The sequence below is a fragment of the Dermochelys coriacea genome, chromosome 1 (assembly GCF_009764565.3).
Source record: "Dermochelys coriacea isolate rDerCor1 chromosome 1, rDerCor1.pri.v4, whole genome shotgun sequence".
Classification (NCBI taxonomy): domain Eukaryota; kingdom Metazoa; phylum Chordata; order Testudines; family Dermochelyidae; genus Dermochelys; species Dermochelys coriacea.
The window spans coordinates 54,086,270-54,101,056 of NC_050068.2; the positions used below are offsets into that span (position 1 = coordinate 54,086,270).

Consider the following 14,787-nt stretch of genomic DNA (forward strand, 5'->3'; position numbering starts at 1 on the left):
ATCAAGTCTCTGGAACGTTGTAAATCACTCTGCTGTTTAAGAGGAAGCCCCACAATATTGTTTCAGTGACGGTGTGATGTGCAGAGGCAGGCAATTTCGAGTGAGTGCTTTGTGAAGCAAAGGACCTGGGGAGCCACCACCACATAGGGAGATGTGACTATTTAGCTTTGTTAAAAAGGCCGCACTCAACCCCTCTATAAGGCAAATTCAGCCTTAGTGTGAAAGCTGGAACTCCACGGAAGTCACTTGTGTTTCACATGTACGCTAGATCTGAATTTGGTGCTATGTTGTAGTGAGAATGTAATGCTCTGAAAACCCAAAAACAGAAATATGAAGGGCCCTAGCATTCTGTGCACAACTCTCATTGATACCAATGGAAGAGCCATGTGAGGATCTAGGCCAGTATATGGCGCTAAGCCTCCACAATATAGCTGATGTGGTTCTTAATGGAAACTCGAGGTCAAACATGATATGGCTATTATGGGCTAATCTGGAAAGTACAGGGCACAATATACTTCTCAGCACATGGTGCTGTAAAGTGGATAAACACTACTCATCCTAGAGTAAAACCCAATACAAATCAGTTTAGGAAGATCAGAATTAATCATTCAAAACTGATATAACTCTTCCCACAGCAACCACACCTCTGGAGCTCTGTCCAATTTATTTGGCCAGCCCCACTGTACAATTTTCCGAGGTTATTAAGCCACAAAGTGGTAACTAGAACAAACATCATAACCTTGGCATACATAATTGTATATAAAAAAAATTGGATATATATGAACAGAAAAATACATTTTGAAATGTAATATCAGTTAATTTTATGATTAATAAACATGCAAGTTCATTGGTTGGGAAATGCTGAATTACATTCTACGATCATGCTGCTTTCCTTAAAATAAATGAGAGTGTTTTGCTTGTCTTGTCTATTGGAGATTGGGAAAGGACTTTTTTTTGCTAGGTTATTTGTTAGGTACCTAGCACAGATGAGGCCCAAATCTTAGATGGGGCCTCTAGGCACTATTGCAAAATGAATAATTATAGTTTAGAAATCAACCATATATTTCTAAAGAGAGTATTAAAATTATGGGGTCTCTTCTACACTCTGGGTAAAATCCTAGCCCATTGAAGTTAATGGCAAAACATCCAAGATGTGATCATTCCCCTCTATTCAGCATTGGTAAGGCCTCATCTGGAGTACTGTGTCCAGTTTTAGGCCCCTCACTACAAAAAGCATGTGGAAAAATTGGAAAGAGTCCAGTGGAGGGCAACAAAAATGATTAAGGGGCTGGAGCACATGACTTATGAGGAGAGGCTGAGGGAACTGGGATTGTTTAGTCTGCAGAAGAGAAGAATGAGGGGGGATTTGATAGCTGCTATCAACTATCTGAAAGGGATTCCAAAGAGGATGGATCTAGACTATTCTCAGTGGTACCAGATGACAGAACAAGGAGTAATGGTCTCAAGTTGCAGTGGGGGACATTTAGGTTGGATATTAGGAAAAACTTTTTCACTAGGAAGGTGGTGAAGCACTGGAATGGGTTACCTAGGGAGGTGGTAGAATCTCCTTCCTTAGAGGTTTTTAAGGTCAGGCTTGACAAAGCCCTCGCTGGGATAATTTAAATTGCGGATTGGTTCTGCTTTGAGCAGGGGGTTGGACTAGATGACCTCCCGAGGTCCCTTCCAATCCTGATATTGTATGATTCAATGGAGCTAGGATTTCCACCCTGATGTCTGCATAACTCACATTAGACCAACATGGTGTTAGGGGGACACTGCTGTTGGAGGCGCTTGGCTAAATTCTGCTCAGTTATACTAGTATACAGCTGAAGAAACTCGACTGATGTCAGTGGAGTCAAATCAGAGTAAATCTGTAATAAATGAGGGCAGAATTTGACTCTTTGTCTTTCAAATGACATGCAAAACCAAGATCCTTACCCCACTGGTGATCATTACAGATCCGGCAGTATTTTTCATATCTGCAAGACATTAGCTCTGGTATCCTGGTCAAAATCCAGCTTGGGTAATCATTTGTAATAAATAAAATAATATTTCACATGTACACATCATGGGTATTATTCTCCCCATGTTATAGATAGGGCAACTGAGGCCCAGAGAGAATAAGTGACACGCCCACAGTCACAATGCAAGTCAGTGGCAAAACCAGATATTAGAACCCAGGTGTTCAGACACTCAGTCTTCAGATTTATTCACATGACCATGACCTTCCAAAATGGCATTCTGCCTAGCTGAGACTGGCAACTTCATTTCTGGTTGGATCAACTATCCTTCACTTCCTGACCTGAAATGTGTAGGGTGGCCATGTCTGTCATTTGTTGCTATGTTTCAGCCCAAAGACTGATGAAATCACTTGTGAATAGTTTGTATATCAGTCTGCTAGGTTAATGATCCTTTTGAAGGAAAGGTGTTCTATAACTGTGAAAGGTTCTTATGGGAGTTAAATTGTATACACATTAGCGGCAGAATGTACCCAAGAGGAGTATGAAGGATGTGATTATTTGCAAGACATTTTTATGGAGATCTAAGAAATGAACCAATTCATCCAATGACACTATAATGCATTTCCAGTACTGAGCCAAGAAAAATTTATTTACAGAGATTTTCAAATACAAACATAATAGCACATTTATATACTTTTTTTTACAAAAATGAATATTGAAATGATAAACATGATACAGCAGAATACAACCACAATGAGCTAAACGTAACAATGACAAAATCTATATCTGGAAGACGTTTCCCATTATTCTTACGTAACCGACAATATCCTACAGTGCCATGAGTGGAATTCTCCATGGACTGAAAGATGTCCATTTACTGCCCTTCATAATAGTACTATGGGCAAAGCCCCTATATATGCTGAGTAAAATGTCGCATGTTTGTAATAATGCTGAAAACACAGAAGCTAAATAAAAATTCTATAGGATTGAATAAGCAGTGAATAAATGTTTTGGGAAAAAGAGTAGAGAGAATATACAAAATAATGTTAAAGTGACTTATTTGTCCATTTATTAGGTTTCACGTGTCATTTAAAAAGTGGTATAACATTGAATTTTAAACCATCAAATGAATAAAAAAAAGAAAAAATGCACCAATAAGTTTGCATTTTATTTCTTCTGTGCCATGGTCTATATGTGTGTGTGTGTGTGTGTGTGTTTTGTGCTGAAGGGGAACTTTGGAAGATTATACCCTACCCAAAATATTATTTTCACCAGTCTTTCAATTCATTGGTACACCCATACCTTTCACAATTTACCAAAGGGGAGCATTCCTAGCTCGTAAAATTGAATTCTTCCAGAACAGATCAGAAATATACTCTATCAAGCAAGAACTGCCCATGCCTTCCGAGATTCGCAGTGTTTGGTCCAGCTTTCCAGACTCCCCACCCTCCCCGCAATCCACAGTGTCACCTCACTTCCTTGACCACATGCATTCTCATTTCATACTGTCTGTTCTGCAGTTAGGAGCTAAAGCACTTTTTTCAGAAGAAGAAGTCTGCAAGTCACTTCGGCCTCTTGAAGCTCATTCATTCTCTAAACTGGACTCTCAGGCTGCCAGCCTCAGTAAGGGTATTGTTTCTGTTTCTTGCCAGAGAAGCAAGCCAACCAAGTGCAGATTAACATAGCGGCAGCTGCTCCTCCTCCGGTACAGTAGTAAGCCCAGCCAATTTCACAAGTACCTAAGATGAACAAACAAACCAAGGAAACAATGTTTTATTCAAGAAGAAAGGTTTGCTTTCACCATAACTTTATAAGCTCTTTCCTTTTGGAGGAAAATGAAAGCAGAAGTAACCAAGTAACCAAATACAGCTAATGGTGCTGTGCATTTTATCTTCTGTATCAGCTTGTTGGTTTCATTCTCTTTGTAAGCAACTTATATTTATACAGCTCCATCCAAAGCCTTCCTATTATGGTATAAGGCAGCTAGATATCGGTGCTATCTAATCTATCTAGGTGCTCATGAATTTGGTGTCTGAGCTTACAGGAACTTTCTTGCTCTTTTTTTTTTTTTTGGTATTAAATGTAATGCTAATGCGAGGTACTGGAAGGCTGTAAATATCTCAGGGCAGTGACTGCATCATCTTATGCATTTCTGTAGTGCTTAACACACTTGTCTTGACTGGTGCTTCTCAGCACTACTGTAATGAGTGAAACACTGAACATGGTCACCTGAAAAAGGTACTAGTCATTAAATGATACAGATCCACAGAATCCTGTCTATGGTATGGCTAATTAGAATTGGCATAAGCACTTCAGGATCTCAGAGATATTTACAATATGGATTTATTACACAGTGTTTATATGGACAGAAAGTCTGTGTTGGAATGTACACTTGAGCCAAATAGGTTCCCTAGGGGTCCTTTTACCAACCTACACAGCATCAAATCCAACAGGGAATCTGGGCTATTGCCAAGGAAATATTAAATTCTGAAACTTTTTTTTCCTCTTGAGTAGTTGTGAATGGATGTGGTGAGCCAAAGTCATCCTTGGTATGACTTCTAGCTTTTGATAAAAGGAGTTGGTTCACAGGGCCCCACACCCTGTTACTAGTTCAGTCTCGTCAGTAAACCAAAAAGACTAGGTCTGTCTATGCTGGAGTGAGTGTGCAGTTCATGGGTTTTAGTCTGGTAACTTCCATTCATTTTAACAGGAGGCAGACAGCTTAAACTACACCAGCCACTTTCAAAATGGAGGCATGTTGTCCTCATCCTGGAAAGAAATGCAGATAGGCAGGCCCTTGTATCTGCACAGAGCCTCACTGATTTCAGTGGAGTTGTGTAACACACACACCTCCTGGCTGTGATGTTCTGTCCATCTAGTGGCACTGAGACCACTTAGACAGAGAGAGAGAGAGAGAGAAAGATTACTGAGTCTGCTCTACAGCCTTAACTAAAGGCCATGTGGCTTTTGGTTCATGCATTTAGCTCCAGAGGTCCCAGATTCAATCCTGCCCGCCAACTACTGGGGTCTGTTGGTGTTACAGTTGCACATGTGTAAAGGGATTGCCTGCGTGCATTTCTTGCAGAATTGTAGCCTACATTTCCAAACCTCGATGAATAAAGATATTTAGACTTCACTGTACACTACTCCTCTTTCCTCAGATTGATGCCAATCTGCTGGAAGGGACAGAGCTGTGGAGTCTGCCTGTTAGAAGTTTTCACACCTGAAGCAAAAATGGTGAATCTATGAAGATACAAAACCCTTCCCCTTTCTCTAGTGTAGTTATACAAGTCTGTCATAACAAAAAGCAGGGCTTCTGGGCCTTTCTTTAAAAAAATGCTTCTAAAATAACATTTATAAAACTGTGAAATTTCACACTGCAAAAATGCCCTGTCTACTTCACCATTTCCCCAAAGAAGGAAACTCAACAAGTTTTGGACAGTTCCACTAAAATAGAGAGGGGACATTGCCTTAAACTGCCTAAAACAAGCAACTGTGAATGACTGGGCCTTTATTACCTTTTTGCATAATGAAAGAGCAGGAGTGTTTTAGGCTGCTGGTGAAGAGACTTTAAAAAGAGAAAAATATCATCAGAGCGGATTCCTTTAGGTTTCAGAGGAGTTCCAAATACAACTAAGAGGCTGGCTGCTCTTTATTGACCTGAGGTGCAGTGCTCCTTCTAGAGTTCTCAAAAAGAAAAGGAGGACTTGTGGCACCTTAGAGACTAACAAATTTATTTGAGCACAAGCTTTCGTGAGCTACAGCTCACTTCACTGCATGCATTCAGTGGAAGATACAGTGGGGAGATTTATATACACACAGAGAACATGAAACAATGGGTGTTACCATATACACTGTAACAATAGTGATCAAGTAAGGTGACAGAGTAGCAGCCGTGTTAGTCTGTATTCGCAAAAAAGAAAAGGAGTACTTGTGGCACCTTAGAGACTAACAAATTTATTAGAGCATAAGCTTTCATGAGCTACAGCTCACTTCATCGGATGCATTCGGTGGAAAATACAGTGGGGAGATTTATATACACACACAGAGAACATGAAACAATGGGTTTTATCATACACACTGTAAGGAGAGTGATCACTTAAGATGAGCTATTACCAGCAGGAAGGAGAGGAGGAAAACCTTTTGTAGTGATAATCAAGGTGGGCCATTTCCAGCAGTTAACAAGAACATCTGAGGAACAGTGGGGGGTGGGGTGGGGGGAGAAATAACATGGGGAAATAGTTTTACTTTGTGTAATGACTCATCCATTCCCAGTCTCTATTCAAGCCTAAGTTAATTGTATCCAGTTTGCAAATTAATTCCAATTCAGCAGTCTCTCGTTGGAGTCTGTTTTCGAAGTTTTTTTGTTGAAGGATAGCCACTCTCAGGTCTGTAATCGTGTGACTGGAGAGATTGAAGCGTTCTCCAACTGGTTTTTGAATGTTATAATTCTTGACATCTGATTTGTGTCCATTTATTCAGCAGGAGAGCGGGGGGGCAAGGGGAGGAAGGGGGAGGACTTTTGTAGTGATAATCAAGTTGGGCCATTTCCACCAGTTGACAAGAACGTCTGAGGAACAGCGGGGGGAGGGGGAGAGGGGGAAGGTGAGGAATAAACATGGGGAAATAGTTTTACTTTGTGTAATGACCCATCCACTCTCAGTCTCTATTCAAGCCTAAGTTAATTGTATCCTGTTTGCAAATTAATTCCAATTCAGCAGTCTCTCGTTGGAGTCTGTTTTTGAAGTTTTTTTATTGAAGAATTGCCACTTTTAGGTCTGTAATCGAGTGACAAAAGAGATTGAAGTGTTCTCTGACTGGTTTTTGAATGTTATAATTCTTGACGTCTGATTTCTGTTCTGTCCACCTATATTTAATTCACCTAAATCGGGAACACTCAGTTAGAGGATTTAGTTTGCCTACAATCCTTGCAAGAAACGAAAGAAGCAAAACTGTTTAAATTGTTCCCCTACTGTCTATAATGGTTCGTCAGACAAGCCTCCAAGCTTACTTGGTTGGCAGATAGCTGTTTTCAATGCAGGGGTAAACAACACTTGACAGTTAAAGTAGAGGTTGCTGGCATTGAAAATAGGTTAGCAGCGGAGCAGAGAGCCCTACTGCCTGCCAAGTCCAGAGAGAGAGAGAGAGGCTGTGGGGCTGGTTTCCACAGCAACCGCAAATCAGAAGGGTCGATGTTTTTTATTTTGTTTTGTTTTCTTGGTGTCTTTTTCTGCACTACAGACAGCTTTTGAGTCACTCTGTGGTGTTGTAGTACAGCACTGGGTCCCACTGCACATAACTCAGTTCTGGAACTTTTACAAGCCTCCTCGGAAATAACTGCATGAATCAGCTTCTGCCCTTATCATAACAGGTCTGAAAATTGTTACGAAGTTCTAAACTGCTACTCAAAACTACCCCCAGGGTTCCATTGCAAGCAGCCTTTCCAGTCAAACAGGAGAAATACTCAGTGGGCCAAATCCGGATGCTGATTTGCTCTGTGTGGCATAGAGCAGTCTGTAGAGACCAGGGACCCAGTTTGATTCCACAGATGAACAGTACAACCAAAAGTCTGATCGGGAGGGGGGAGAAGGCGCACACGTGGCTATTCTTGTCATAGAATCATAGAATATCAGGGTTGGAAAGGACCTCAGGAGGTCATCGAGTCCATCCCCTGCAGGACCAATCCCCAACTAAATCATTGCAGCCAGGGCTTTGTCAAGCCTGACCTTAAAAATTTCTAAGGAAGGAGATTCCACCACCTCCCTAGGTAACCCATTCTAGTGCTTCACCTCCCTCCTAGTGAGAGAGTTTTTCGTAATAGCCAACTTAAATCTCCCCCACTGCAACTTGAGACCATTACTCCTTGTTCTGTCATCTGGTACCACTGAGAACAGTCTAGATTCATCCTCTTTGGGAACCCCCTTCCAAGTAGTTGAAAGCAGCTATCAAATCCCCCCTCATTCTTCTCTTCTGTAGATTAAATAATCTCAGTTCCCTCAGCCTCTCCTCATAAGTCATGTGCTCCAGCTCCCTAATCATTGTTGTTGCCCTCCGCTGCACTCTTTCCAATTTTTCCCCGTCCCTCGATCTGATGGCAATGCTCCTACTTATACAGCCCAAAATGCCGTTAGCCTTCTTGGCAACAAGGGCACACTGTTGACTCGTATCCAACTTCTCATCCACTATAACCCCAGGTCCTTTTTTGCAGAATTGTTACCTAGCCACTCTGTCCCTAGTCTGTAGCAGTGCATGGGATTCTTCCGTCCTAAGTGCAGGACTCTGCACTTGTCCTTGTTGAACCTCATCTGATTTCTTTTGGACCAGTCCTCTAATTTGTCTAGGTCCCTCTGTATCCTATCCCTACCCTCCAGCATATCTACCACTCTTCCCAGTGTAGTGTCATCTGCAAACTTGCTGGGGGGGCAAGCCATGCCATCCTCCAGATCTTTAATGAAGATATTGAACAAAACTGGCCCTAGGACTGACCCTTGGGGCACTCCGCTTAATACCGCTGCCAGCTAGACATGGAACCATTGATCACTACCCATTGAGCCTGATGATCTAGCCAGGTTTCTATCCACATAATAGTCCATTCATCCAGCCCATACTTCTTTAACTTGCTGGCAAGAATACTGTGGGAGTCCATATCAAAAGCTTTTCTAAAGTCAAGGAATAACACGTCCACCGCTTTCTCCAGACCTCTCCCCCTGTTCAGGGGATAGAGTCCAGGAACCCACTCCCTTATGCCCTTGGGGATAGGAGGCACTGCAGGCACAGAGCCATCACAACTCTGTTGCAGGGGTTGGGAAGAGGGGTGGGGGGAGATTCCCTGTATTGTGTAGAGGAATTTAAAGGAGACCACACAGCCTGAGATCACCACCAGCTCAGAAATGGAATAGTCAATGGGAGAAGGTGCAGTCTCTATCTGGGAAAAATTGCCCTATTGGAGATCAAGGAGACATCTGCTTTCCCACCTCAAGATTTGGCCAGATTGAGGCAATCCTGGGTCCTAAGCACACCATGACACAGCGGCCCCTGTGACTCAGTTTTCGTGGCACATTTTGAATGGGGTTGGCAGGGGACCCCCTTCCTTCCCATAGAGGCAAGAGAAGCAGCATGAGGCCCTCTTCCTCCCTCCAGGAGCAGCAGCAGGGGCCATCCTTCCCTCTGGAGCAGCAGGGGAGACAGCAAGTGCCCCCCTGCCCTCTAGAAAGGCAGAGTTGGAAGCTCCTTACCCCCGGGCACTGGGGTGTAGCGGGGATGGGGAGGTGGGGTGGGGTGTCAAGCCACAGCCCTGCCAAACGCGTTCTGGGCACACCTCATTCTCTGTTGGGTGGTGTTGGCAGCACTCCCACTGCAGCGGATACTGGAGTTTAGAACCTGTGAAGATGAATAGGAAGCTCTCACCTCTGAGAGCAATTATGTCAGGCTGTCTGCAGGACCACAGCACTGTTAAACTTGTTGCATGTTTTCAGGGTTTTCTTCACAATCCTGCAGCCTGGAAACTGTTTTCAAAAAAAAAAAAAAAAGACAGCTACGATTTCACAATCAGATGACTTGAGGAGCTGGGCCCTATGAATGGGCCTATACAGCCTATGCCTTAGTCCAGCCCTGGGAGGGCGGCCAGACTTAGCGACTTGCTAGGTCCCACTTTTGTGGCTACTCCATAAGGATTAATACCACCTTTGGTGGTGGCCTCTGTGGCTCCTGTGCAGGACCAGAATCCTTTGAGTGTTGCCAAAGGGTGGGAAGCTTGGCTTAAGGAGGACCTTCTTATGTCATTAGCCACCCAATCCTAGAAAAGGTCTGAGTCCCACTGTGGAGCAGGTGTGGAGATCCTTCAACTCCCCTACAGCATGGCAAGTCTGACTGGTGCAGAGCCAAAAGTAAGAGTTTAGCCTGCCTGTGCTCTAATGTATAGGACATATTCCAGTATGTGTTCCTGACTATTGACAGCAATTTATAACACCGATATACCCCCTTTCTTCCTAAAGGATCCCACATTCCTTTCCAATCTACCTTCCCACTAGAATAAGCTTATTTGCCACGTCAGAGGGAGAATCTGCTGCCTGATAATAGTGCACAGCAACATCACAAAACAGTGAAGAAGAATCCTGTAACCAATGGAAAGCTCAGGTGGAATTCAGGCAAGCAGAATGAAGTCACTAAGGTCACGCTATGTTCTCTATGTTCTCAGGCTATTGAGGAAGTGAGAAGCTTTTTTAATATATATTATATTCTGCTGTATTACTTTGTGTTTTTAAGCTCTGGGATACATGCCCCGAGATGATGATTGGTGCAGATAACTGGATTTTACAACAGAGAACTCTTATCTAATAACTATCGCTTGTACATGGAAAAATCCATTCTTTTTGCCTCTACACAAGCATAACAACAATTTCAGCTGGGATTTTCAAAAAAAGCTGGCAAACCAGGTGTCAAGTCATGCCAAGGCCCCCAGGCCTCACTGAACACTGACAAATGCATATCTGGAAACTAATCGGGCTCACCTGTGTGTTAGTACTGTTAAAATAGGTATTAGATTTATAGAGACATTTAGTGTGTGGACTGTATGAAATGCTGGTGAATTACTATATGCAATAATCTCACTTACAATATCTGTACCCCATGTTGTAAGGTAATATTTAAGTGTTTGCTTTGTAACTATAGTAGTGTTTTCTATGAAACTGGAAACACCCCCGAGTCAGGAGAGAAGCATTACCAAGTGTGAAATACTAGTTTACCACAACGGGTGTCATTTCCTGCCCAACAAAAGAAGGCCCACAGAAGGCCAGTGAACAAAAGACTATTGATTGCTCTCCCCACACCCGGGAAGAGAGGATGTGTACAAACCCTCACCCCATTACTGTTTGAACGCTGGGCGAAGGGAATAAAAATCTCTGACCAGAAGGCTCTGTATCACTATGTTGCTTGGAATTTGGAGAGGGCAATATTTCTAAGCATAAGCAAGGGATCCCCAAGCTGTTTAGCTTGGGTTAGCCCTAAAGGATATACAGAGCTTGCACATTACAGCAGCTTCTATTACTTTTTGAAACCTACAACTGTGACTCATTTGTGTGTGTATGTTTACCTGCTTTAACCCTGTAAACAACTCTTACTACTTTTTCCTAGTTAATAAATCTTTATTTTCTTTATTACAGGGTTGGTTACAAGCATTATCTTTGGTGAGGTATCTAAGGTACCACTGACTTGGGGTCAGTGACTGGTCCTTTGGGACTGGGAGTAACCTGAATATTGTTGTGAGTTTTGGTGTAGGGGACCATCTGTCACAAAGCCAGGCTTGCCTGGAAGTGCCCAAGGGGACTGTCTATGACTCCATCTCAAGGCTATTATAATACTTAAGAAGTCACACTTGACACCTGGTTGGTGATATCTAATTATAGAACAAACAACCAATTTGGGGGTTGTGCCCTGGTTTGTAACAGTCTGCCCTGAGGTTGGCACTCACATTCATGAGCCACTCCAGACAGCTTCACAAAACCTCAGGAAGATGGGTAGCTAAATCTCTGAGGCTGGTTTGAAAATCCCTGTATTCATAATACATCTTTTGGGGGCTCCTGCCTGTCTTGGAAGGGTGATCTAACAGTTCCTTTTGGTCACTAACTACTCCCAGGGTGGGTCTTCTAAAACAACAAAATAAAAATTTTACCACCGCCTTGAGATATGTCACTTTTCCCTGTGATGATCCCGAATACAGAAAGTTCTGGCTGAAATGCTACTTTAAAAGAACTGGGACCAAAAATTCACCTGCTGGGATCATTCAGAATGTCTCAATCATGCCCTAAGGGAAAGAGGAAGGAATAAGGAGACTTGACTTCTGCATGGGGTGAATTTAACTTTTGTGTCTTAGCAGAGGACAAGGGAGAGACGTATAGTGAGGAATGCGTTTATGTGTGATGAGCCAGCTGCTAGATCAGTGTCACAGCATTGCTTGAGAAATACAGGATGCACATTCAACCTTGGACTTGGCAAGCCATGGTTTCCCCCCTCACAGTGCTCCATTTTTCCCAAGGAACACCATCACTCACTTTGATCATATAAGGAATGGCAGGCAGTCTGTTGCTCTTTCAAACTTGCCAGAGGGAGCAAGGTCAAGAGGAACAAGTAAAGGGACAGGGAAGTACAGTAGGGTGGTTGAAAGAACATTGGGATGCTGACCTTAGAGCAACAGTGACATGAAAGTCAACCTGCTCATTAGTTCCATTGAGTGCCAGGAGCAGTGGGAGTCTCTTGCTAAAACAGCTTGATGTATACGTGGAGGCTCCAGAATGGGACAGCATTCAGAGCTGTAACACTGAAGAGGAGCCTGCTGTTGGAAGGGATGAAGTGATCTCTGCACTGTTCTAATTATAGTTCTCAAGCCAACAATAAAATGTTTCAAATTTACCTGCTGAAATTAATGATCATCTACCACAAATGGACAAATGTTAGACTGAAACAATGGTACTCCCCTTGTAATCTTGTATTTCATGGCGGGGGGGAGGGGGATGCTCCAGTGGTTTCATTTTGCTGCATGTACCAGCTATTTTAGTCCATTGCACCCTAAGGAAAGATTGTTGGTTGTCAATAATTGGGCAATTTAGCTGCAGTTTAACCTGTGAAATGACTTTTGCATTAAATTCTCTCATTTAGAAGGGTGGTAAAGCTTTGTAAAGGGCAGGATATAGAATATTGAAATGATTAGACTAGAGGCCAAATCAAATGGCAATACACGAGCAGAAATTATACACTTGAGAGCAAAAATATTTAGTTCTCCTGATTTATATTTGTATAGCAGTTATAACAGCAGCTAGCACAGTAGGGCCCTGATCCAGCAAAGCTCTTAAACACATATTTAATTTTTATTGCCGTGACTTCAATGGGACTACTCACATGCTGAAAGTTAAGCATGTGCTTAAGTGCTTTGCTGGATTGGGGCCTAAATTCATCCATCGAGTACAGTATTTTGCCTTAAGGGACTCTGTCTTGCTAAGCATGATAAATATTGGTTTTTTATTTGATGCTCTGTTGTTGAAATCAAAGCTCTAAAAGGAATAGCAAGGTCCACAATTCCATAAGTAGGCAGTGTTTTTTGTTAGCTTTACGCATTATTTCACCTTATTTTTTTTTATCTTTTCCCCCCGTGCTCAAAATCTTTGTGTGCGTGTGTGAGAGAGAGTGAGAGTGTGTGTGTGTGAGAGTGAATGTGTGAGAGAGTGGGAGAGAGAGAGAAAAAACCCATGTGGGGATTAATGGAATTTCTCCAAGGATCTAAAAATACCTAAAATACTTTCCTATCTAAGTAAGTTGTCATGCATCATAGTTGCATGTTCTGGAATGATGTTGTGCTCAGGGCCTACACTAGTTTTTATACACCAGTATTTACCTTCTAGTGCAGGACAGAGGAAGGGACTCTGGCAGTAACAGGAGCTGGGGAGTCATCCTTGTGCTGGTGTTGCATGCTCACTGGCCATTTGAAAGCTTTTGGTTTCGTTGGTGTTTTCTTGGCAAGGAAATTGATAGGCAGCAAAAATAATTGGAACTATGGGCCTTTTGATTGGTCAGTGGGGCAGCAGCATCCACCAACAGCCCAGGCAAGATTGGAGACAGCCAGCGAGACATTTTTTAAAATGGGGTTTAACGCTGCTGATATTTGGGGTGAGGGGTGGCTAGAAATCAGTTTGGGGATTAACCCTCAAGTCACAGCCCTTAAACATATACTCCAGGTGTACAAAGTGTGGGGGGGGGTAGAATGGGTGCATGGAACATTTCCCTCCATACCACCTGTCCCCAGTACAGGACATAAAAACAATTACAGCCCAAGCTCCATTAGAAGCAAAGGCTACTAGAACTAGGATCCTTGTAGGGAGCAGGGAGGAGTAAGAAGGAGGCAGGGTCACATCCAGTCAGTGAAGCTGGCTGGCTATAGAGGGAGCACACACTGTCCCCTCCTTAGGGGTGGACTTGGAGCTGCAGTAACCAGGATCTCTGAGTGACATGGTATATAGTGCCTCCTGGTGGCAGTCTTTCTCTCTGCACTGCTCCTTACTCAGGGCTATGCCTCAGCGGTATAATCTGGCCCTGAATAGGAAAAGCAACCACAACACAAAGCTGCGGGTGTGTCCCAGCTGTCGTGAGAGTTACGGAGTGCATCACTTTAACAGCTTTCTGAAATAAATCTCCATGCTTTTTGCATGAGTGAATAAATGGTCAGTCAAGTGAATGAATCCACAAGTGACTGAGTGAATGGCTGAGTCAATGGGGGTACAGACTTCATTGGCTCTTAGGAGAAGAGCCCATCTGAAGGTGCAGACGAGATCAATAACAAAACTGCAGGGATACAAAGCTCTAGATTCTTGAGAAATGGCAATGGGGATCCCAAGAATGAAACTATTATGCCAGTGCTGGATGAGCAGGATAAGATAACAAGGGGCAGAAGGAAGGTGTCCCTAAGATGAGAGAGTATGTTACATAAAAGAAATCAAAGAATGGGAGAGAGAAAGGGGCAACAGCTTCATACCCAAAGCAAACCATCAAGAAAAATCTGTAGAAACCTAATTCTGCAGCGATGGTTCAGTTTACTGCAAAACATCTGACTTTTCCTAATTTCTGCTATGATTTCCATGGACATGACATTGTTCCCATAATGCCATGGATTTCCCCAAAATTTATCATGACAAATATGAAGCAGAGTTAATTTAGGCAGCTGGAGGAGTGGCTAATCCCTGATCTACCACAGGGCTCCACATGGGATCTGTTTACATAGATCTTGGGGCCTTAGTAGAATACTTTCAACTCATACCATCCTATAAAAAAAATCACAAGT

At 42.9% G+C, this 14,787-nt stretch overlaps 1 protein-coding gene across 2 annotated transcripts in view; it reads right to left on the reverse strand.

Moving 5' to 3' along the window:
- Positions 1–2,589: 2,589 nt before the first annotated feature.
- LHFPL6 (LHFPL tetraspan subfamily member 6) overlaps positions 2,590–14,787 on the reverse strand; it is a 218,930-nt gene continuing 206,732 nt past the window's right edge. Inside the window, exon 4 of one of the 2 annotated variants that reach the window (XM_038417173.2) lies at positions 2,590–3,700. In XM_038417173.2, coding sequence (XP_038273101.1) covers positions 3,582–3,700 — 119 coding nt within the window. In that variant the 3' untranslated portion in view covers positions 2,590–3,581. Of the gene's footprint in view, positions 3,701–9,368; positions 9,467–14,787 lie in introns of those variants that run through there. The other variant, XM_038417183.2, reaches the window with a different exon arrangement.